This window comes from Bactrocera oleae, chromosome 3 (assembly GCF_042242935.1).
Source record: "Bactrocera oleae isolate idBacOlea1 chromosome 3, idBacOlea1, whole genome shotgun sequence".
Classification (NCBI taxonomy): domain Eukaryota; kingdom Metazoa; phylum Arthropoda; class Insecta; order Diptera; family Tephritidae; genus Bactrocera; species Bactrocera oleae.
The window spans coordinates 12,729,885-12,755,444 of NC_091537.1; the positions used below are offsets into that span (position 1 = coordinate 12,729,885).

The 25,560-nt window shown below is 38.1% G+C and overlaps 1 protein-coding gene across 1 annotated transcript in view; it reads right to left on the minus strand.

The window, feature by feature from the left end:
- Window positions 1-25,560, minus strand: part of LOC106619416 (uncharacterized) — a 152,743-nt gene that overhangs the window by 66,501 nt on the left and 60,682 nt on the right. Inside the window, exons 9-10 of the mRNA XM_036366519.2 lie at window positions 21,641-22,416; window positions 2,268-2,434 (exon numbers count right to left, since the gene is read on the minus strand). Of these exons, the coding sequence (XP_036222412.2) occupies window positions 2,268-2,434; window positions 21,641-22,416 (943 nt within the window). The remainder of the gene's footprint in view (window positions 1-2,267; window positions 2,435-21,640; window positions 22,417-25,560) is intronic.

Consider the following 25,560-nt stretch of genomic DNA (forward strand, 5'->3'; position numbering starts at 1 on the left):
GGGCTGCTCTTAGCAGAATTTCAATTTTAAATCATTGATTAATAAATGAGTCGATACCGCTGCTGATTCTAAACGTTCAATTTGTAAGAGGTTTATAAAAAACTTTTGCTAACCAAACACTGCAGGACAACGAATTTCTTCTAAAGAACAGTTGCGCTTAAAAACTCTATTGCGATCGTGCAGATGCATGAAAATAGTGTAAATATTGCTTAACCAATCGTTTTACTCTCGTTTGAAGCTTTAAAGCTTAAACATAGAGAATAATAAACTGAAATTGTTTTACAAGGTTCGCTTACAAATTCGGTTAATTCAATTAAACTTTTCATACACACATGCTGTCCTTCCTACACACTGAGAGAAAGGCTGAGAGCGTAGAAAACCAAATTGAAATTTTCTACGGCAACACTGGTCAACAGGAAAGTGGCGTGCGAGCTTTTATACTCCTATAAGTAGCTTTCCGAGTTGATGCGCAAATTATACCTAAATAAGTTAATGAAGCATAAGCTTGCATAAATATTATTTAAAAAAAATAAAAAAAAAAACAAAGAATAAATTTAGAAATTCGAAAAACTATGATTTAACCGAAATCAAATGTTATAATATACAATATTATTTAAGACAGACAATCAGATAATACTCGCTGCAACTGTGTGATGGATGTTAGCCAAGAACAATACTTATTTTTAAAACATTAAATATAATTTTAAAAATATATTAAAAAATAAATAATAAATTTTTTGACTAGTGTAATGTAATTTTCGTTTCGTTACTCAACTCCATGCACGTAGTGCAATCATACGCCAACATATGAAGTCTTTTAGTTAGCTTTTGTTGCTTGAAGCAATTAAAATTTTCTAAACAGCTCCCATACCACTTAGGAAATTTTTGCGCAACCATTACTCTGAGGTTATCGTTGTTTTTATAGTTCTCAGTTGAAGTAAACTGAGCAGAGGTCAAGTTGTTGTTGGCTTAAATGTACATGTATGCGTGTGCTTGCTATTAGCTTCTTCCCTTTAAGCAGTTTACTTTGGCTAGCGCTTTAATACACTCCTTTTGTCGCTTTGTGCCAAGGGTACTTGCTTTTATGTGTGTGTGTGTGCTATGTACGTACGTGTAACGTAACTGTGCGGTACTGCGATGCAATGTGTCGATAAGTAGGTTTATTTGCCGCTTGATTGCTCAGCTGTTTCATTCCAGTTAATGTTCTGGCCAGCTCAGCGCCACTCAGCGCCGCTCAGTTCAGTTCAATTCAGTCAATGGCCAACTAAACGGCTTATTGAGGCATTTTAAACACCGTTCAATTCATTTAATGCGCGCGATGATATCTTTTATTGATTACATAAGCTTTAAAGCCGCAATATTAGTGGAAATTTAATAAATGGTTGTATGTAATAGACTGAGAGAGAGAGAGAGAGAGAGAGAGAAAATTTTTCAGTACTAAGTAATAATTAATATATTAAGTGCTGTCTGCATAAACAGCTGAACAGTCGGATATTCTATAAAGTAGATTCGATCATCCACCTGTCCGTCAATCTAAGAAGAAAAAAAGCTGCTCTTTGTCGGAACCATCAACCTCTACCATATAAACTGAACCAATCGAAATGAAGTGCTTTTATGGAAAATATTTTATTTTATATTTTAACAGATTATAATTCAAGATAGTGATATAATATCCGAACATATTGTACAGATCGGCTTACGATAGCATATAGCTGCCATCCAAACCAGCCAGTCAATATCAAGTTCTTGTATGGAAAAACTTTTTGTTTGATAAGACATCTTTACGATATTTGGTACAGATTATAATCCAAGACAGTGCTATAATTTCCGAAGAAATTGTTCAGATCGGACCACTGTAGCACATAGCTGCCATACAAACAGACTGATCAAAATCAGGAAAAAGAACTTTGAATATCCTTTGATGCCATAGAAAATGCACCTGCGAAGGCTATTACAGCTACTGTGCAGCCGAAGTTGACATATTTTGTACTGTATACTTTTGTTTTTATATTTAAATATATAATATAAGGTTTTAAATCACAATCTCTTTTTTCTTTAACAGTAGAGAGCTTACACCTTTCAAAAAAAACTTAAAAATTAAATGGTCACAAATTTCTTTAAAGTTCTTACAACTCTTAATATTTCTCTTTAAATTCAGTGCAACCACTGCATCTTTAAATACCACAGTTGAAATATACATATATATATATAGATATACACAGATACTGCTATATAAAAGTAAAGTATAAGCGCTTTAACTGACTTACCCGTTTCACTCAATTTCGATGAGCGTTGCATGTGCTGGCAGAAGGTCTTATACTCGCCAGGTGGTGCTTCGTTCGGCGACTTAACGGCATGCATGTGCTTGGTGAAGGCGCCAACAATGGCCGCCATGCGATCGAAGGCCATAATATTGATGTGACCGTTTGGCAAACTGCAAAAGCAGACAATGCACAATAGAATAACGGGCAATGTAAGAACCGAGAAAAAGTATTGTGTATAATGAAAAGGAATGCAAACGGCATGTCGGCGATGCCACGTGGCATGTGTGCAGATGCAACAAACGAGCTGCATATATGTATGCAGTTCATATATGAAAACTAAGTGAATGTGTGTATTCTTGTGTTAAGCAACCAAATAGTATGTGTGTGTGTGTGTGTGTGTACCGTATAGTAGTCTAGTTCAATAAGTTAAAATAGCCCATAGTAAAAGGTAAAAAAAGAAAGAGTTGATACTTCAGTGGCGCTGAAAGTTTACTTTTGCTAAGAAACTTTCTCTCTACTCCTCGCTCGCCACCATTCTTACACGATTTCTTTTGCAGCACAGTTACCACGTTGCTAAAGTATCGGAGAGTTTCTGTTTACACAAGCACATAGCAACCCAGTTAAGCTATGCGTGTGTATATATATGCTAATATATATACGTGTGTGTGTGTGTGTCTTGTGTACGTGCCGTTATTTCATTGTCTACATCGGTATTTGTTATATGAACCTTTGATTGGATTGACATTGGAATTCCTATATAGGCGAACGCGCACAAAATACCGTTAGCATTGAGCATAACCGGCTTAAATTTCTAAAATATGTTGGAGAAGTTGAGTACTTCCGCATGCTTGTAGATACTTTGTTCTCCATATATTGCATGTAAGTATTATTATTTTTTTGTTCTTAGTAAGCAGAATTTACTTGAGTTTAAGTACATGTGACTACTGTATATTAATTTCTTAATGATATGAACTTTTGATAAACGCTTGTGCTAGGAATAAAAAAATTAACTTTATTTTGAATAAATGTGTTGCTAAAGGAATTAATTGTTTTAAGTGAGACTTTATAAAAGTACTTTACTGTTATCTAATTTGATAATATTAATGTATAATAATAATTTTTGTAAAAATAGTTTATGTAATATTTAATGTCACAGTAGGATCACTCGCAGATGTTTAACCAAATTTAGCTCATAAAATTATCGTGACATATCCTTAACACGGCTTGAAAATTAGTAAAACCGCATTACAAGCTTCGCCCACCGCCCATATAGGTTAGTTAGGGTTTGATGGTTGATCCAAAGATCGCACTTGGACTTCCATATGCAGTTCTTTCTGAAGCCATAAAAAAAGCACTCCTGTATTCGATCTTATAAGTAAATCAGCAAAGCGCCTTGTGGCCAATATAAATTTGCTCAGGTTCGGTGGGATATCTGAAAGTGTGCGCTGCCAAGTGTTTAAGATGTTTCCAGCGATACAGCAACCTCTTTAATCTGTCTGATAATAATATAATATTATATTATAAATATAAAATATGTTATTTGGAAGTCTGGAAAATAGGCAGCCCCTGAGTTCCGGAGCCATCTACTTTGCGGTCGTTAAGATAATGCTTGCCAGCCTCGGAACAAATTTCCTGGTAAAGTCCACTATTTAGACTGTTACTTGCTCTCTAGTGTGTATACGTATACAACTATATTGCGTCGACATTGACGAAACGCTTGAGAAACTCCTAAGAACTGTGCTTAATTGAACACTGTAAGTCTAATAAAGTCGATATCAGGACAAACTACTGACGCACCCAAAATGCGGTGTGACTTATTACAAAGAATCGTTAAGACTAACTGTATATATGATACAATTTATTTTCACATGTCAGACTCGCAAATGAGTTGTGTAAATGATTGCATAAGATCTGTATATTTATAGAAACTAACGCTTTCAATTGCTGCCGAGCACCCTCCGCCAACATATTATACAAGTATGTAGGGTAAGTTCAAGTTGTAAGTGGGATACTTCGGCTGCTTACTTAAGTGATTGCTGCTCCTTGTTCTACTCTATTGGCGCTCAAGAGTTGTTCAGCTAACTTGTAAACCAACTAATCCAGCTTGTTTCGACATAATGCTGGCAAATACGCGTTCAAACATATGTATATACATATACACAGTCGATACTGTACTCTCATCAACTATATTGCCGAGCATATGCACAGAAATGTATCTCTGTATGTATGCGTGTGGCTACTTGAGTCAGTGTTCGTACACGAATTGTCTAAATGGTTACATTTCATATTGTGTTCATTTCAGTGCTTTCATATATGTATGTGTGTGTGTGTGTGCACGGAAAACAGATTACAAGCGAGTACAAATCTGTTCGGTGAAGTGCAAAAGTGGCTTACAGTTACAGATGTCGAGTTGTTGAAGAAGTGTATTCGCAGTTATCTTGAGAGTTGTGCTAACAGTAAAATTGTTAATGTATTGAGACAAGAGCATATGAGTGTGTGTGTGTGTGTTTTGTTGCCAAGGGAGAAGCATTTTGCCTATCACCAGTGGTAATTGCGCATGCGCACGTGACTTCGTTACTAAAGTGCAATTGTGGTTCGCTTGACCTATGTGTAACTCATTCACAGTTTTCGTGGTTGTAATGCAGTGAAATATAAAAAAAAATGGATAAAAAAGTTCATTATTTTGTAATTCAATGAAAAGCCGCAGTAGCACTTTTGTTATGCCGTCATATTTCAGGTACTCAAATGTTCAAGTTTGCTTTAGAAAATGCTTATTGTGAATTTGTACAAAGACTTGAGTTCGGAATATTTTCGAATACAATCCCAGCAGTTCTGTGACGTGTTATTGAAGTTCTTGCTCCAAAACAGATTTGTTATATATGTATATCTTATCTTGAGCAGATCATGTTATTTCACTCACATTCGCTTCTTTGCAAATATTTCGAAATCGATAGCCGTCGCGTTGAAGATTGATCTAGACTTTTTGTCTCAGCGTAGCTTATATAACTATGTAGAAGATCGTAATATTACAGTTAGTCTAGTTTAAGGGTTTATATCTACTTGCGAGCTTCAAAAAATCGATTAATTTTCATTATTACTATTTAGTTTCTTTCTAAAGAGCTACTTATTTGTCGAAATGGTCGATATTATACTACTAGCATATAGCTGCCGTACAAACCGAACGATCGGAATCAAGTGCTTGTATGGAAAAGTTTTTCATTTGTTGAGTTATCTTTACGAAATTTCGCGCGCATTACTGCCTAAAGCAACGCTACAAATTTTACAGATATTGTTGAAATCAAACAACTATAGCATATAGCTTTCATACAAACTGGACAATCAAAATCAGGTTTTTGTAGGGAAAAGCCTTTTATTTGACGGGATATCTTCACGAAATTTGGCATGTATTATTATCTAAAGAAATAATGCAATATCTGAAGAAATCGTTAAGGTTGGATTGCTATAGCCTATAGCTGTCATACAAACTAAACGATCTTAATCAAGTCTTTGTATGGAAAACTTTTTCATTTAACGAGATATCTTCAATAATTTATTATTAAATTTGGCATGGGTTATTGTTTAAAGAAGCGGTGCAATCTCCGAAGAAACTGTGCAGATCGAACTACTATAGCATATAGCTGCCATATAAACGGCTCAATCAAAAAGTTCTTGTAAGGAATCTTTTGTATTTGTGAGGGTTATTATGTCTTCGCTGCAAACGAAATTAACGAATTTTTTGTTAATTATATTCATTAATATTAACCTTAAATTCTCACCTAAACATTCTTTCGAAAAATCTCACCAGTTTGAGAAATGTGAGAACGATTCATATGTATATATATAATCATCGTATCGACACTCAGTTTCCTCAATGTAACTATTACTCTTACTATCATATTAATGCGCTCCAAAATAAGTTAAATTTGTTTAACTGCGGAACAACTGACACACAAACATACATATGTAGACATAGCACAGTGGCCAAAAATCAACCAAAGTCAGCTGCGACCAGCTTGGGGTTTACCTTATCACCGAAATGCGCATACACACACATTAACATTAGCGAACCACACCCGCAGCGTTGCATTACCACAATACTGCAATCGAAATGACAGAGAGCAAAGCACACACACCCAAAAAATAGCTACTCATACCAGCACATCCGAGTGCAGAGGCAGAGGCTGCATGTACGAATTCATCTGTTATGCAACAGTAATTTGAAAAATTCGAACGAGTTCGGCTATAATAATGCAGTGCTTACTGGCGAATTGTGACCGTTGACTGGCAACCGCCAACCGCTGAGGTGGCGACCTGCTTGTCGGTACGCTAACTGGCTCGCCATAAAGAGGTCGAATAATGAAAATGAAACGCGAGACCTGAAAATGCTGCAATGGTGCGATTGTATTGCCGCAGCTTATACAATATGCATTGGAGAGTCGGTCACCGATACCGCTAAAAGTCAGCGCGAGGCTTATGATGAATTCCATCAAGCACATACAGTGTTAAACATGCAAACAGTACCTACCAATAGGGATGACATGATTTTGACAGCTCGTGGCTGGCATTTTTGTTTACGGATTTGTGTCAAACTTTATCAGTGTGTTCAGTGAGGTTTGTTTGGTACAAAGCTTGGAAATTGTTTATTATGCAAACTTACGTGCTCTGGAGGCTACTGTTACTTTTTCAGCGTAAAACCCGGTCTTCTCACATAAGGCCCATTTCAGGCTTAATTAATTGTAATTGGGATGACTCAAATTTTTCTGTTTTTTCAAGAAATGGAATTGCATCCCCAAAAATTGATCAATAGTCATTATGATAACATGATATTGATCGACTTTTTTCCTCAGAATTTGATGAAATCTTTATTTCCAACAAGACGGTGCGCTGCTTCATGTTTCACGCGTTAATTTCGCGAAATGGGTCGGTCAAATGGCCGCCAAGTTCATGCCATTTAACGCCTCTAGATTAATTTCTTTGGGCGTAACTTAAATCGGTAAAGGTTCAAGACAATCAACCAGCAACACTCGACGAGTACAAAGACAACGTGCAGCGCACTATAGCCGAAGTTCCGGTCGAAATGCTGAACCAGGTCAACGAAAATTGGCGAAAACGTGTAGATATATGGAAACGTAGCCGTAGTGCTCATTTGGCGGACATTTCGTTCAAATCATAAATGGCATAAAATTATCTGCATAACAAAAAAAAAAAAACAGAACCTTTTTTGACCAAACTTGAGTGTGTTTTTGTTTATTTTAACATCACGTCGTTCTTGTTGGTAGACCCTTTAACTGTATGGTAAAACTACAAGTAAGAGCAAGTACAAAAAATAAATTTATCGAGCTAAACATTTCGTATTTGGTCTGCTATCGCTTGGGAAAAATAATGCTCAAAGCAAATTTAATATATCGGCGTTATCGATAATTATTGATAAACGCGCGTCTTCACTAGCAATTACTCTAACGTGCTTCTTTATCTAGGATTAGTTGTTAGAAGCAAAAGAAAATAAAAAAAAGAATATTACAGAAAAATCTCCGTTAAACAAATTTTGTTTAGCTCTTAATACAAAGGTAACGGACCTGAAGATATATATTTGAATGTCAACTGTATACAAAAAGGTGCAAATCTGCCTTGAATTTAGCGAATACGTGCTATAAAAATAAACCAAATCTATTTTACACTAACATTATAGTCATATAAGCCCGCCAAGTAACGCCGTATACTTAGTGACCCGCTTAGCCAAGCGCGAAAATATAATTTCTCTGTCTCACACTTTGGGAAAGTAAAAAATAGTAAATTTAAAATGTTGCAACACGCTTTTGTAGAGAAAAATTTATTTGAGTAATTAAAAAGCATTGTCTTAAATATACTATATAGATTTCAGCATGCTTAAACCATTGAAAACTCTACAACACCTTGAGACTAACCTAGATGGCAGTAATGTATAACATTCCAAGACGCAACCGGTCAAAAACGAGAGACAAGACAATGCACCGAACCAGAAGCCATGCTTTCTAAAACGTGCCTAAAACTACACTAGTGATCAAACTTCCTCGCGCGCTCCTAGTATTTTCGATTTCCTGCTCGGTTACGACTTCGCGCATCTGTAGTGGTGTGTGCGTTTTCATACAATAGTTTTCATTAGTTGTGCATTACGTGCATTAATTTCACTTAGCGAAAGTGCGTACAATATTTTGTTATATGCGTATATAGATACGTGTGTGTGTGTGAGCGTGTGAGCGCAGCACTACAACGAAAATACCGTGCAGTTGCCTAGCAATAGCTCTCATGGCAGCGCGACGCATTTAAGTGGGCGGATATCGAATTGTGGCAAAGGTCAGCGGTGGCTTTAACCGCAAGCGTGCTCATGCCGTGCACTCAAATCGGCTAATAGTGTGCGTGTGTGCTCGCATGCATGGCATGTGTGTGTGTGTGTGTTGCTGCATGCCAACCACGTACTGTGCTAATTAACCATGAAATGCAGCTAAGTGGCCAATTCAAAGTTTCGATTTATTCAACTGTGATGCTTTGTTGTTGCTGTTCTCATATTCCAAATTATAAGTACAACCACATACATACGCATATGTATGTACATGTATGCGCTTAAAAGCGGTTGCACTTTTGCATACAGCAGTCATGTATATACACAAGTTGAAGCGGACAAATGGCAAATGCCAAATCTGATAAACGACTTTTCAATTCGCAAATTAATATTGGAGCTTTTGCTCGCGATTTATTATAATATATAGCGCACAAGCACTCATATTATATATCAGTTTTACACAAACACACACGCACACACACATACTGGGCATACGCGCTTGCTAATTTGCTCTGATGGGATTATGCTTCAATAAGCCAATGTCAAGTACAATAACAAATTCAATTTGGGTTCCCGTTAAACTTTTCGCATTTGCCAATTGATGCGCTCGTTTGCATTTATATTTACTATGTTGATATTGCCATGGTTACATACATGTATAATATATTGCTAAAATTTTTGGTTGACATTTTTCATTAAATTATTTGTTAATTCAATTCAAACTAAGCAAGCATTGAAGGGAGTAATTTAATTAGTACCTGTCAAATGTAATAATCAGCGATATTTTGTTGATCACCTAGACTTCAGTTGAGTTATATTTTATTCCTGCAAATAGCATGTCACATATGAGAGGAGTGCAGAACCAAGCTATACTTACTAACCTCACTTTTTTGACGTGTGGTTTTCAATGAGGCAATACGTTTTTTGGAGTTGGTCTTTTTGGTTTGCCCTTTCATAATAAAATGATTTACGACGGCACAACGTTCCGTGCAAATCATACAAACGTATTACCAAAACAATGGCAGGGTTCGCGCAGCCTCCAATATTCGGTCAACTTAATTGCCCTGCAGTTACAATAATTCGAGTAATCATAGATCGGTTTCGCAACACGTTTACTCTAGTCGCTATTGTTGCTGTGGAGCAGAGTATCGAAGAAGAGTAAGTCGCGAACGAGTCCATCCGCCATTGCGCACAACAATTGGAGCTGTGACCAATTACTTTTTGGAAGATTTTGCGGCAGCACCTTGGTTTTCGGGCTCACAAAATCCAATTCGCACAAGAATTGAAAACGAACGACCATCAAACGTATCGCACGTTTGGTAAATGGGCTCAAAGCGCGATGTCCACCCATCACGATTTTCAACAGAACTTTTTGTTCAGCGATAAAGCTCATTTTAATTTGAATGGGCACGTTAATAAAATAAATGGTCGTTTTTGGCGTGATGATAATCCACAAGCCATTATTGAGACGCTGTTATATCTTCATAAAGTCAATGTTTAATATGCACTGTGGGCAGCGGAACTCGCTGTTCCACATATATAAAATGAAGCCGCTCATAATGTTACAGTCAATGGGCAGCGCTTTTGAGCCCTGATTAAAGACTTTTTTGTATCTGCATTGGAGAATGTTAATGTGGACGACCTTTCGTTCCAACAAGATGACGCTGCCTCCCATACAGCCAACGAAACAATCAATTTCTTGAAGGCAACTATTGTTGCGTGCTTTATCTAGCGTCGCGGGCGTGTAGCTTGGTCTCCAAGATCATGCGATTTAACACCGCTGGACTAATTTGTGTGGTAATGTGAAGTCGCTTGTCTACGCAGGTATGCTCGAGAAGTTTAACGCCTATGCAAAGAGTATTTTCGGCACGTTATTGCAGACATATAGACTTTAATTGCACATTCACATTTTTTCGAAAATTTAAAAATAATTTGAGGCCACGGCCGGGGCGTTCACTTGACCGAAGTCATTTTTAAAACATATTATAAAATCCTTTTCCTTATAATAAAACTAAATTCATGGCTACAGCATTAAACTCTATACCGAATATTTCTTCTTGAAAACCAGATGTCTAAAACAAATACACTTTTTATAATATTGTATAAGGTCTACTTAAACGAAACCCGTAATTTTTGCACTAAAATGAAGCATTTAGTATTTAGCATGTTTAGAGTGATCTACTTTAGATCAAATATATAACGTTTTGTTCGATAATTAAACTCTCATAGACTCTCATCTTTAAAAGCAAAACACTGTGATAGCTGATTTTCTCAAGTTTCTCTTGTGGCGAATTTTTCACCAGCAAAATCATTCGCCATAGACAGGAAGAAGTAGTAGTCATTTGGTGTCAGGTCCAGACTATAAATGTATGCATAATAATATATCAACCAAGCTCCTGGAGTTGTTCATGGGTCCTTATCTATCGATATTTCTGGTCTGACGTTGTCTTGCTAGAATACATTTCCTTGCCTATTGACCAAAGCCGGCCACTTCTGGGCGATTGCTTCCATCAGACGTTCAAGAGTCTGGCCGTAGTAGAGCAGCTCATAGTAGAAGATTCGCTGCCAATCCCCCAAACATATAGTAAACTATTCTTGAGCGTCTATTTCGACTTGGCCTCCGTTTGCGTCGGCTCACCATAATTGCACATAAAGTGTTTTTGCTTAACTTTTTCGCAAGTGACCCACTTTTCATCACCAGTAATCATCCGCTGCAGAAATAGATCGATTATATTGCGATTCAGCAACGGCAAGCAGAAATCCTTAAGAACATGCGGCAGAAAAGGTAGTCAAATACGGATGAAATACAACTCAACTCAATTCCAAATAGAGCAGGAAAAACGTGATGCGATAACAAGTTCGAGGGCTGAAGCGCAGAGATGAGCATATGCTAAGCTGCTTTGACCTCAACTTCGTAAAAGCTCAACATAACATGAACGGGGTATGCCTTCACCATTGGCATTCATGCAGCTACCACTGTTATTATTCTTATAAAGCGTACCAATTATTAATGACAAACACCAACAATGCCCAAAAAATAATGACAGCTTTGCACAACCGAAACCGCTTTAAATATAAAAGCACAACACCCTTCCATGATTGGGATTAGACACTGAAAGGAGGTGAGAAAGTCTTGTAGTGAACCTTCTTCACATCTCCACACAGTTTTTGCTCTTCTCTGATACGTGTTCTCGCTTCACCTTATGTTGTGTTGGTAGCATTTGAGAGACCAACATTAATTTGCAAAAGCGCAGTTAACCTCAAAAAAGTAAGTTCGAGCAAAATCCTTCACTGCTTCTATACGGAAAACAAAAAGTTCTTTAACAACTTTTCACACTTTTAAATACTTTTAATAGCAAGCTATTTAAAATAATAACGGATATTTTCATGTATTTCACACTTGAGTGTGCACCGTTATCGGCTGTGTGACAAGCGCAAGACGCTACCAGTATGCATGCCAGGTAATTTGAGTTGATTAAGAAACTTGCTGGCACGCAAACTACTCATTTTACCCAGTCGACGCCAGCTACGCGCTCGCACAACTGCCGTTATGCCGCACTAACTCACAACAACCGTTGCATTTTGACGCCGTAAAGTTTATGCTTTATTACTGTTGGCAAACTTTCTTGTCAATGCATCAATAGCTGCTTAATAACAACTTCGACTTGACGAGTGGCGTGTAGCGCGCAAAAGTGAGCGGGAGCGAATGTGAACGACCGAAAGAGTGCGCGTATGTAGAAGTAGCGTTTGTAAGGCAAGATCAAATGGTTGCTCAGACACCACTCTAGCAACTGCTGTCGGCTCGTAACACTTATATACCTAACCCTACCTCCTACCTCACGCCCGTTGCCTGTCAAGCGCTGCTGTCTGCCGCAGTTTCGCTTACGAGTGACAAGCTCATTGCTCGCAAATTTGTTTGCAACGAGTGGTAAAGTGCGCAAGTTTTGATTTTTTTTTTACCTTTCGAATTGTTATTGTTGCGCGTTCGTGTTATTCGCCCATTTTTCTTCTTCATCTGCCAGCTGGCGTACCACATATTGGCGGCTGTGTTGTAAGCGGAGCGCGCATGTGGAATTGTTCGGCACGTAAACACGCTTTGGTTGCGCCAAATTTCATTTTATTTTTCGCAATTTTTTCTTCATTTTTTGCTGCTTTTCGGCCATTGTTCTGCCTTCGAAAATGTTGCAACGATTCTTAATATTTTGCTTTTCAACTTTTTGCCCAGCTTAACCAGCTTTGCGGAATTTATGTAATTTTACGCTCACAATTCAACTCGTAACTTTATTTTGGCTGCAGGAAAAGTTGTTGCAGCTTGCGTGTCGTGTAAGCGCTTGTATGTGTGTGTGCGTGCGAGTATGCGGCAGCTTCTCAGCGCTGTAGATTTGCATGCCGGTAAGTTGTGACGCTCTCTGTGTGTGTGTGTGTGTGTTGATAACGGTATTAGTGGCTTTTGTGTCGTTTGCAATTCGCTTTGATTTACATACGAACTTTGTTCTGCAAGTTGTTACCTGCGCTGTTGTTGCTGTTGCCGTTATTGTTACATGCAAACATTGTTGATTTTCTTGTTGCAACAACGGGTAAAAGTTGTAACTGTTGTTTGTCGCTTTTGCGGCTGTCATATGTTGCCAGAGAGTTATGAATGTGCTTGCTTATATAATAAGGTATATATCATGTACACACATACACATGCATATGTAGGCTTAAATATATACCTATATATATAGATATGCTCGCATGTGTATTGTTTACGATTTGCCAATTTGCAAGTTGTAAGGTAGTCCATTTGCAATGTTTGACAGTTGCCGATTTGTTGTTGTTACCGAAAAACTTTTGCCAATTCCATGGCAGGGCAACCAACACGTCGTCTAGTTAAATTAGTAACAGCAGCGACTAGTCTGCGCTTGCTACCAGCCGTTGCAATGTTTGTTATTCATAATAAAAATGAACAAAAACAACAAGCAACAACAACATGTTAGGCGAAATGAAATTTTCACATTGATTGTTTATGTGATTTCATTAAATATATACACATGCATATAAAGTGAAGTTGCAAGTAAAAAAGGTAAAAAGTTCGTCAGCATATGTTTCGGTTTTCTTGCAACACGCAACTTCGACTTATAGCTACGGGAAATCTTTGTGCAACTTTATTTGAAGTTTTTTTAATTTATGGTTCTTTTAAGCAGCTTAGAAAAGTAATAGCCTTTGTTTGTTGTACTCTTGCAATATGTTGCACAAGCGGTGGTTGTGGCTTAATGTTCGAAAGGCTTAATTTTGATTGATAAACTCGATGTTGAGTTGCAATGCAATCGGATGCGGGGGCGTAGGAACGGCAGAGATCTTAGACGGTCACCAAATCTATCAAGATGCTGCATTTCGCGGCGTTGACCAACGCATTGATTTGATGCATTGTGCTTTTGAACACAATTATGCTACAGAACTCTTAATTTCTACGAGTGAATGCCACTTATGTACCTATATCTCATAAACGACTTGAGTTATCACAGAACAAGTCATCCAAAGTTAGTAGAAATCGGGCCATATATTTTCTAGCCCAGTTATATTGGAGATTTTCGGCGCTTCGACTGTGTTTAAACCGTTTTACAACGATTGGGAGGGATGTAGTTCAAGTCATCTCCAAGTTAGTGCACCCTGGGTGACGCTAAATGTCCTGCGGTTTTCACGGTTTTTTAACTCACTCCTGTACTCGACCTTAGCTTTTGAAGTCGATTATGAGTAGGATTAGCTCTTTCGAATTTTAGCAGAACCCTGAGCTGATGGTTGTGGCATTCTGCCACCTAAGTATGATGGAGTGACACCGATAAGAAATAGCTCACGGAGTAATGTCGCAACTGCTGCCATCCCATTAAAACCCTGGCAGGCCTCAGAGTACGTTGTTGTTAAGTTGGCATTGTAGGTTTATGTTAAGACGACACTTTATTTGCGCTGGTCAGCTCTGAAAGCATAGGCTCATAAGGGCATGCGTCAATCATCGCCTTGGCCTCGTAGTAAGACAACCTTGGTACCACTAAAAGCGACTGCCTTTTCGGGGGACGGATAGCATGGCGAGGACCGGTGAGGACCCAATTAACATGGACAAAAAATAAAATAAGAAAACAAACGATGACGAAAAGGTGACGATAAGTGAAGTGTGGCCGAAACCGACGCCCAGATCAAGTGTAAGAACTGCCAACCCAGTCATAAGAAGGTCGGCGCAAGGCTCTTTCAAAACAAATAGGTTGGGGGAAGCCGGTAGAAATCTGTCGGCAAGCGAAGTGGACCTTCATACGCGGCAGAATTGCTAGCACTTGCAAAGGAACCTCTGCCAGACTTATGAGGGGCTCTACAGTAGGCAGAAGCGCGCAGTTTAAAGGAATCAGTCCGGGTCAAATATGATCATGTGGATATATTGGCAGATTGGTTTTAAGGTCCTGTGTTCGATCTAGAAAGTTTGGGAAAATATATATATTTATTATATATTTATATATATAGGCTTCCTGGTTTCGACATTTTTTGTAAACAATTATTATATTAAAACGTTAAATTCATTTTATCGTGTCTGCACTGTAGCTGCTTGCTGCTCAAAATATGTACATATGTGCTTTTTTGTTGTAGCTGCTGCGTTCATTTTCTGTGCGTTGTAAGCACGACCAAACGCACACTTTTCAATCGGCAGCTGCTGTGGACACATCTCATTTAATATTTTGTTATTATTAATTTTTTTTATTATTTATCTTTTTTTCGCTCGACTTGTTATACCGCTTATTGTTTGGTTAGTTGCTGTTCGTGCAACGCCTTCTTTCAGCTCACTCTCACTTCCAGCAATTCTCACAAGAGAAATCGATGTTTAAGACTATGCGCCCTCTGAGCTTATGTGTACACTGCACTCATGTCTTAACATGTACATAACTGTATATAGGTATACATAGATATATACTTACATGCAGTGCTGCGGCATATGCATCCGTTGGGCGGCTTTCATTAATATTTGCGCTCTTTATAGCGATTTCATACAATGCTTGCGCTTGTTAAGCTTCAACTTGTTGTTGTCTGCACAGCTGCTGATGCTGCCACAATGTTATTGTTTTTGCGGATTTAAATTTTTCTTTCACTTGGCTAACAAGTCGTTGTTGCGAGCGTAACACATTCTTTCTTTTTTCGCTTGAAGTGGAAGTTGAAAGTGGAAAGCGCGGGGGAGCTGGACTCAAGGGATGGCTGCTGATCGTCTTAACGGTAGTGTAAAGCTGTTTGTTGGCGTTCGCCTTTCAGTTTTTAATAATGCAATTAACGCCTTCTTTGCGAACACACACACAGGGTTCCCTGTTACTTGCCTCTAAACGAGCGGGCTATTGTAGTGCCTGTTAAGGTTTTCGTTGTAGTTTAAAGTTGTTTTTGTAGTTATAGTTGCAGTTGTTGGTGTTTTCGCTTTTATTTCAAACTTGTGCTGCGCTTCTTTTCACCAGCGTCTTACTGTTTCTTCGCATTCTTCATCTTGTTATGGGCTGCATGCTTGTGCTCGCCTCACTGCCATTGTCGGCAGCTGCGAACTTGGCTAATTATAAGTTGAATTGCATTAACGCTCTATTGGCGTGGCTTAAGTTACTTAATTACAATTGTTTTCGTGTGCACTAAGGCAAAGTTTTGGCGTTCGGATTCGACTTTTATTTTAATGAAGATAACACTTTTGTTATGGCAATTTGATTGGCGCAAATACACACTGCGATTGCCAATTAATTGACTCAATTAACACAATTAGATTGAGATAAACATTTAGTTGTATATTAAAACGTAACGCTGCTTTTGTGTTCAATCATATTAAAATAAAACAAAAAACAATTGTAATTCTATCTGCTCGGCGGTCGTTCATGGATAAGCTGTTTGCGGCAGACGTTTGTTGTTTTTGTAGCCAGTAAGTTTACTGCATTGCAGCACTCGGTTAAGCAGCAGCTACGAACGCATAAATGATGCCTATGAAATAAATCGGCTTGTTGGCATTAATGCCCATAATGCCGTTAATGTTTCACCCAAAAGTGCGGCGTGCGGTCATCAGGAAATCTGACAAGCGCCCTGTAGGAAAATTTCTTAATTTTGAAGTATATAAAAAAATAAATATGAATGAAAAAAAATTAAAACAACAGAAACATTTACTTCGGTTTCATCGCAATTATAATGCTCTTCACCAATACAAAACATTCTTTACACGAACTTGATTTCTATCGGTCAGCTTGTATGACAGCTTTATGTAACAGTGATCCTATCTGAACAACTTCTCCGGAGCTTACACGATTTTTTGAGATAACAATCCGTGCTTAATTTCGTGAACATATCGATCGTTAAGTTTGTATGGCAGCTATATGCTATAGTGATCCCATCTGAATTATTTCTTCGAGTAATGTGGCGATCTTTTGGATAATATTCTCTACCAAATTCGTGAAGATATGTTGTCAAAATTAAAAGTTTTCAATACAATGTCTTGAGTTTGATCGGTCAGTTTGTATGACAGCTATATGCTATAGTAGTCCGATATCGATGCTGCCAGCAAATGAGCAGCCACTTTGGGAGAGAAGCACGTGTTAAAGATTTCAGATTGATATCTCAAAAACAGACGGACCGACAGACAGAAAGACATGACTAAATCGACTCAGCTCGCCATGCTGATCATTTATATATGTATATATTTTCTAGAATCTTCGACGCTTACTTTTTAGTATTACAAACTTAGTGGTAAATTTAATATAACTTGCTCAGGCTATAAAAATGTTAATGAACATATTCTTCTTGATCTTGATGCTAAATGAATTTTTAATAGCGATATCTAAATTCTTGAAATTACCAAAGTATTGTGCTAAGAACACCGTCGATTATAAGAGCTGAGATTCTGATCTCTGAGATCTTTTCGCCAAAAACAAAAAAACCCATGTCCAACGAGAAGCAATTTCTTTCACAGATATCTGTAGAAGGAACTAAGATAGATGCAATTTGTAGAATGAAGGACACGAAACAGATGTAAAAGCAGTTTTTGAAGAATATTTTTTGTTTACAAAAAGTAAAATAACTCATGAAATTTTCCAACTAAGCAAAATTTACTTTAATATACGTTTTTTAAAGTTTTCGTTAGGTTGCTTGGGCCAGAGAAACCTTCAATTATTGTAGTATAAAATCTTCACAGTTTTTAAAGCCGTTATAGTGCTACCATATCATATAGCTTATAGGATCGAAATCAAATTCTTTGTTTGGAAAACTTTTTTACTTGACAATATATCTTCACAAATTTTGGTAGAGATTATTTTTTAAGACAATGATACAATACCTGAAGAAATTTTTTAGATCGGGTTACTATAGCATATTGTTGCCATACAAACTGAACGATCCAAATCAAATTCTTTGTTTGGAAAACATTTGTTTTTGACTAGATATCTTCACGAGTTTGAGTAAATATTATTGTCCAAGCCACTGCTAAAATCTTCAATCAAAACCAAGATAAGATTTCGTTATTAAGTAGCGTGAATTCGAATAGAAGATTGCTTGTATCAAACAAAGTGACTACAAAGCACTTCAAAAGTTTAGGGCCCCTAACGAAAGCAAGAATAAAAGTTATACTAAAAAGTTAGATTTTTTTTGCTGCTTTGTGGGTTAAGTCTTAAAGCACAGCATAGGATTTGGTGTTCTTAAAATCAATAAACACTTACTACTAGTATTTCTAACATTTCCCATTTTCATTATTCTCAAAACTGCCATCCGAGTTTTTCTAGTACAAATTTCAAGTTATTTAGCAACATCCTACAAAGCTCTCAAAGTGCTCTAACATTTTTTTAAATAGATTATTTCAGCAAAGTTTCGCCTGCCCTTGTCTTGCTACTGCAATTCAACTCAACTCAAGTTCACCCTGTTGGAAAGTGGTCATTGTTAGCATAGCAATTGAGGCCGAGTCAGCACTCGTAAAGCAAAATTGACCGCCGGCTGAGCTTACGTTTATTTGTGTTCGTCTTAAACGAATTTCCTTTTAATATACTCATCGGCGCAGCACGAGCTCATTGCAAGCGGATTATTTAAATTTTGCACATAGTGATATATGTATATGTGTCAGTATGCTTGTGTAAGTGTGTGTGTGCGTGCGAGTGGCATGAATTGTAAGTGCGGCCTTGCTTGAGTTGAATGCGCTCACATATGTACACACATTGGCATATTAAAAGCCAGGCAAAACGATTTACAAGCGGAGCGGAGTCTATGTGCCAGCCCGCAAGGATATAGCTGCCGGCGTGGCAACAATAATTCTTAGCTATGTTGTCGGTTAACTATGCTCGATGAGACGTTGCCTGTGTGAGCTCTACACGCATACACGCATGCACAGTTATGTGTAAAGCAGCGAAGAGGAGGTTGCGAAAGTACGTGTATATTATGGAAAATAAAAATAAATATATCGCTAAACGTAAGTACGTATTTATGCGTGGCGAAGTTGGGTCGCATGAGGTCGACGTAAATGACAGCGAGCGGCATGAATGGCGGCGCTGACGCCTGATGGCCACTTGAAATTGGATTTAAGTAGAATATGGATCTGCTTACATAGGCCTTCACCAGACTGTGTGCTCAGCGCGTTGTGCGTGCCACCACTGGCAGGCGCTGGGCTGTGAAATGGTCAGCGCGTTGCTGTAACAGCAGTGATGTTGCATTTAAAGGATATAAAAACGAATTTTATTGCATTTTAACAACACGTCAAAAGTAGTGACTTTAATGGTGTTTAGTAAAAACGGAACGTGTCTAGGCGTCGCCAAAAAAGTAGAAAACATATCGTGCAAGACTTTTTTCTACACTTTTCTTATATTAAATGAATACTAAAATAATAAAACTACATTCTGCTTTGTTGTAGTTGGTCGACATTAAAGCTTTGCACCTCATTGCTGTCAGCTGTTACCCGAGCTGTTTTATTGCATTTTTATGTGCCGATAAAGCGCGCATTTTTATATTTTCGTAGTAGGCTGTTGAGCAAATTAAATCAGTGAGAAAATGGTTTAATATTATAGTAAATTGATGCGATATATAATTGTAGATGGGAGCAGCAAATTGTGTTAGCTTTTTTAAGATTTTTATACAAATATTTTATAATTATTGCTAATTGCGTGTATTAAAAATATTTATATGAGTCGCATGTGGCTTCGAATTCAATTGAGGATATATAATTTTTTGTTTAAAAATATTTATTTTTACATAAGTCAATGCTTTTATACTTTTACAACATATCGCTACAGAGTATATTATTTTTTTCAGCTAACGGTAATTTGTGTCACCTATCACGTCTACTTCTGTAGCTAACTTTTAAATTCTTTCAGTTTACAGTATACAAATGAAACATTAATGAAGTTATCAGAATAAAATTTGCACAAATAGTTCACTCAAGGTATTTCATCTAATGCCCAAAAATTGCCGAAGTCGCATTATATGTTTTCAAAGACCCAGACAACAAATATGTGCACCTCAGTGCATATGGCCGATTTTTTGCCGCACATATCGGTTAATCTGTGAGATCTGGTATAGAAATTCGAAGAGAATCTTTTTTTAATGACAGCATGCCCTTGTGCCGAAAATTGGTAATATCGGGTCAATACTTTCCTCAGCCTCCATATACCTAAAGTAAATATTTTCGTGCTATCGTTTAATTTGATAACGCATTTGTCGGTTAATATGTAAGAAATCGCAATGAAATTCAGAAATAATATTTTTAAAATAACAGTCTATGCTCTTGCCTTAAATAGACCAAATCATGGCGATACTTTCCTGGTTTATTATAAAGATTTGCCAACACTTGAAGGTGTTTACCAGGCTTGGATCCTCAAAAGTTGCGAGAGTATAAAATGTTTGGTTACACCCGAACTTAGCGCTTCCTTACTTGTTAGAATTGTAAATAAAAAAATTATATAATATTAGTGTGCAAAACTGCCACATAAGTAAAATTTGCTTAATTAGTGTATTGTACTTGTAACATGTGATGAGCAACAGGGCGTATACGTTACATATTTTTCTTAAGCTTAAAATAAAAATATAAAGATATATACTTATACCCTGAAGAGGGTATATTAAGTTTGCCACGAAGTTTGGTACACCCAGAAGGGAACGTCGGAGACCCTACATAATATGTACATATGTATATATGAAGAGCTGAGTTGATTTAGCCATGTCTGTCTGACCGTCTGTCTGTCTGTATATAAACGAATTAGTCCCTCAATTTTTAAGCTATCAGTCTAAAATTTTGCACCTGTCCTTTTATCACTTAAAAGCTTATAATTTGTCGGAATGGCTGATATCGGACCACTATAGCATACAGTTGCTATACAAACTGAACAATCGGCATCAAGTTCTTGTAAGAAACCTTTGTATTTGTGAAGGGTATTATAGCTTCGGTGCAACCGAAATAAACGCTTTTTTTGTTTTATTTAAAAGTCAGAAAATTGTGTTGCTTTTGTGTATTAAACTCACACAAAAAATCAATTACATTTCATTATTATAACCGCAAGTTGCAGTGATCAACGGGGCGTATACGTAGCATATTTTTCTTAAAAATATAATAAATTAAAAACTCCTAATAATGTATTTTTTATACACGCATAAGAAAATAGTATAATTTTGTGTATTCAAATTCTACAAAAATCAATTTCCTTTGATTATTATACCTACAAGCTGTACTGATCAACAGTGCGTATACGCAATCTATACATATCAATAACTTCAACTACTTGCAACAGATATTTCAGCTAATTATACATTGTCGCTTCGTTATAAATGCCACATGACACATTTCGCCAGTGCAATCGTGTAAGCTGCCATAATAAAACTCACATCACTGCCGGTGCCACTGGGCGTATGATTGATATACCACAATTACTGCAACGGAGGCGTAAAAGCTGGCATATTGCATGTGATGGCATCAGCATAAATACGTTTGTGTGTGACTGTGAAGCCTTTGTGTGTGTGTGTTTCGATTTGTGATTATGTGTGCACGACAAGTTGTTTGACATGTGTGAGCAAAGCTAAAACCGGAAATGTGTTGGAGTAAATTTAGGCTTACCGCTGCAGGCATTCCTCGCGTCCGGCCAATGCCAATTTAACAATATCCGCAAATACCGGAATCACAACCCAATCGTTTGGTTTCGTCACTGTCGCATCAGTTGTTAACGTTACATCTACCGGTGTTGTTGTTGTTGTCGATTTAATTATTTTTCTGCACGCCCCCACCGCACGACTGCTATTGCTGCTTGTTGTACTGTCATTGCTGCTAGTGTTGCTGCTGTTGTTGCCTTTGCCATTGCATGCAGTGTTTGCTGTCATTTCCGGTGTTAAGCGTGTTGCTGTTGTAGCTGGTGCTGCTGCCAACTCATCTAGTGTGGCGCACAGAGTGTTGGCTGTCGCTACTCCCATTGCAACACTATCGCCTACGGCAGTCTCAAGCACCTGGCCATGCTCACTTACACAGGTGCCAGCTGCTGCTACGACGGCATCGCCAACCACACAAACGAGTTCCGTGCTGAGTGTTGTAGGTGTTGCCAGCAATTGTGTCGTTACCGTTGTGCCATTTATTGTGGCGCCCGATGCCAAGGTGTCCAGTGCGCAGTCTGTCGTTGCCGCTGTACGTTGTGGCACAGTTGCTAGCGCTGTTGTTGTTGCTGCTGTTGTACTCGCTGCCCGACAGACCGCAGCAGCAGCAGCAGTAGCAGCAGTCGTTGTATCAGTCTTTTGATGACTCTCGTTCAGAATGCTGGCTTGCTTGTGCCACAAATCGCCATGTCCCTCAGCATGTCGTTGCATGCAATCCAATTGCTGACACGTCATTTGCAATTTACTCCACTAAAATGTACAAGATAAAAGAAAATGTGGCTTAAGTGAACAAAGCAGAGAATATGTGTGTGTGTTTGTACATACAAATATATTGTTATACATAAACATAGAGATGTGAAAGTCGCATTTATGAGCTTAGTTTTTCGGCAGTAAATTATATGCGGGTGAAAATCAAATTTGGTGGCGAAGATTCCATTAGGTTTTTGTGTTCAAATTGAGTGCCGGAAATGATTTGCCATTATTTATACTTTGCTTTTATTGAGCAACATAAACTTTTCTCATAAAATACACGATATTAATGGCGTATTCTCTTTGGCGTAGAATCAAGTCGTAAAAGCTTGGCAGTCCAAAGAAAGCGCGGTAATGGGGTGGAGTCTTATTGTCATTAGCGTTGTACATATGTATTGTATATGACGGAGTTCAGTGTATATGTTTACCATATGACTATATTAAGCCAATGCAATATTTTATAAATAAAGGCGGAAGTAATTCATCCATCGAGCTTTGATAGACCAGATGAAACAGTGGAATATAGAGGCGCAAGTGATCAACAAGGCGATGGATGCACGAGTACTCTTTCTGTAAGCAACGTTGAATACTTGGGAGATAGTAACTTATTACAAAAATGGTTGGCGAAAGTCCCTCGCTCAACCCTAGCCGGGGCCGCCGACTGGTAATAGATACCACAGTATCACAACGATGAAAAGGACAGGTTGGTAACAGTTAGCCCCTGTTGGCGTTTGGAGATATTAAGTTAGTTATTAGTATTAATTTGGGTGTTCGTTGCTCCTCAATAGCATAGCATTCAAATTTGAAGTCTTACTATGGTTGGGAGTACAATAAGGGTTGGATCAAGATGTCGTACGACCCATGCCATGCATCAACTTGACTGGGGGCCCTTATATAGCCCATTCTTGGACAGATCTTACAGTTACCTGGCGCCCTTCGTAATAAGATAGCTTTACTTGCGTAGCGGGAGCTATGCCAAAGCGGACCTACTTTTCCTTACACTCGTGGCCTCAGATTTTGAACCAGAGCAACAACAATATTAAAAGATTAAAGCAGTCCAGCTCTCGTGAAAAACAGGGCAGCATTTGTATCGAGCTCGAAAACAGCCAACACAAAGACAGGAGTTCAGCTTGGTCTAGGTGCAAGTGCTGGCACTAATTCTAGAGCTGAAGCTAAAGCTAGCTCCAGAAAGGCAACTACACTAGCGGTAGCCGGAAGCCAACCCTGCAGCCAAAGTATGGCTACAAAGCAGGGAGGTAATGGAGATACCAAAAGTGTTCTTGCTAGCATGCGTCTGCGAATGAATTGTTTATTTTTAAGCTCGATGGCCGAGCGAAAGCAAGGTATGCGAATAAGCGTCGTGATACCTTTCTGCTCAGAAGAATGCAGCAAACAACCGCCAACCAATGGGAACATACGAAAGCGCTTCAGAAGTCCATTGATTGCTCGATAGTGGTTCTACTCAATCTTAAGCTTGTACTGCCATATGCGTTTTGATTCTGATCGATCAGTTTATCTGGCAGCTAAATGCTTTAGTAGTCCTATATCGGCGGATCCGTCAAATGCATAGTTTATAGTGGTGTAAAGGACGTGTGTAAAATTTCACATCGATATCTTAAAAAATGAGCTCGCACATGTATGTACGAAAATACGTTGTTAAATCGACCAAGCTAGTCACGAATATTTAGATATAGGGTATTATTTAGATATATGGTCTTCGTTTCCTTCTGAGTGTTTAGGGTACAATAGTTTGGACTGTTTCGAAATACTGTTTTAAAGTTGAGTCGTCAAGACGAAAAAGATGGCCTGCAGTCTCTATTCCGTTATTGTATGAAGCAGCGCAACCTCATTGAGTGGCACTTCTTATAGGAGTGTCGTTTGGGTACGGCTCTGTTAGGTGTTCTTTGAAATGACACAAAATATAATTTTTCTCAAACCTTATGTTTATAATAGGCTTATAATGCTTAGTGCTACATTATGGTGGGGCCTTAGTCGAAGACTATCATAAAAAAGGTTTGCTTCGCTAGCAAATACTCTCCCTTACTTTTCTCATATCAAATTCTATGTCACACTAATCTTTCTTGATTTCAACAGAATCTCGTTTTCACAAGCACATGATAAAAATATACATATATTGAAAAAAGTTGCTTTGTATTTTAGCAGCATTTAGAAATAAAATATTTCGAATAATTTTTATAGAGTTCTAAGCTTCAGTTTCGGCTAGCATAGTCATTAGCTTTATGAAAAAAAAAAACAAATCATTTGAATTCCTATTGAGAAGCAATGAACATTAAACATATACATACATACCATGCCAAAGACATTATCCTTATGTCAACTGCCATATCCTTACACAAATGAACACCACAAATTGCACTTGGAATTGTCATATCGAAAGCACGAATCAGCGATTGGAAAATTGCATTCGATATGAGCAAAAGCAAACGAACAAACGAACAAACGAATTTTATGATGACAGAAAGGAGCAGACGTTAACGTCATGGGCTCCTTCAACATCATCATCAAAAGCGAAGCACCGTGCGGATGATGGGTGACGCCGAAAGCGATAACGACGCCGACAAACCGACGAGCCAGCATCGATGGCATTTCCTCGGATGGGGGGCGTTTTATTTGAGCAAATACTAAGTGGAGTAGAGACGTAGTGGCATGGAGGTCGAGCAACTTTGCTGAGCGCGCGTTGGTGTTTCTGTGTGTGTGTGCTGCTTTCGAGGCAAGGAGAAATTGCCCAACTACGCGTCATTGATGCTGGAGTAATTGTGGCGGCATAAAAGTGCAGTGTAATGTCGTGCAAAGTGAACAAATTGAGGGAAATTCTGTTGGATGGAGTACGCCATGCGGCACTTACAAGCGCCAGCAGCTTCCCTCGGCAGCCCGTTATTTTAGGTCATCTACATAAATACATATGTACATGGAATTGTGAAGCACAGAGCATAGCTTACAGTTGGTCGTCAAACAATTTAAATGCCTGTCTGCATGTATGTATGTGTATGTGTGAGTGTGCGTCCGTGATTCTTGCGCGACAATGAGTGCAAGCATTGACTGCCGCGCAGTCGGCGGATCATAAAAGGCAACGCAAGTGCTAATCAAGGTTTTATGACTTGACTTTTTATTGACGCCGACAAC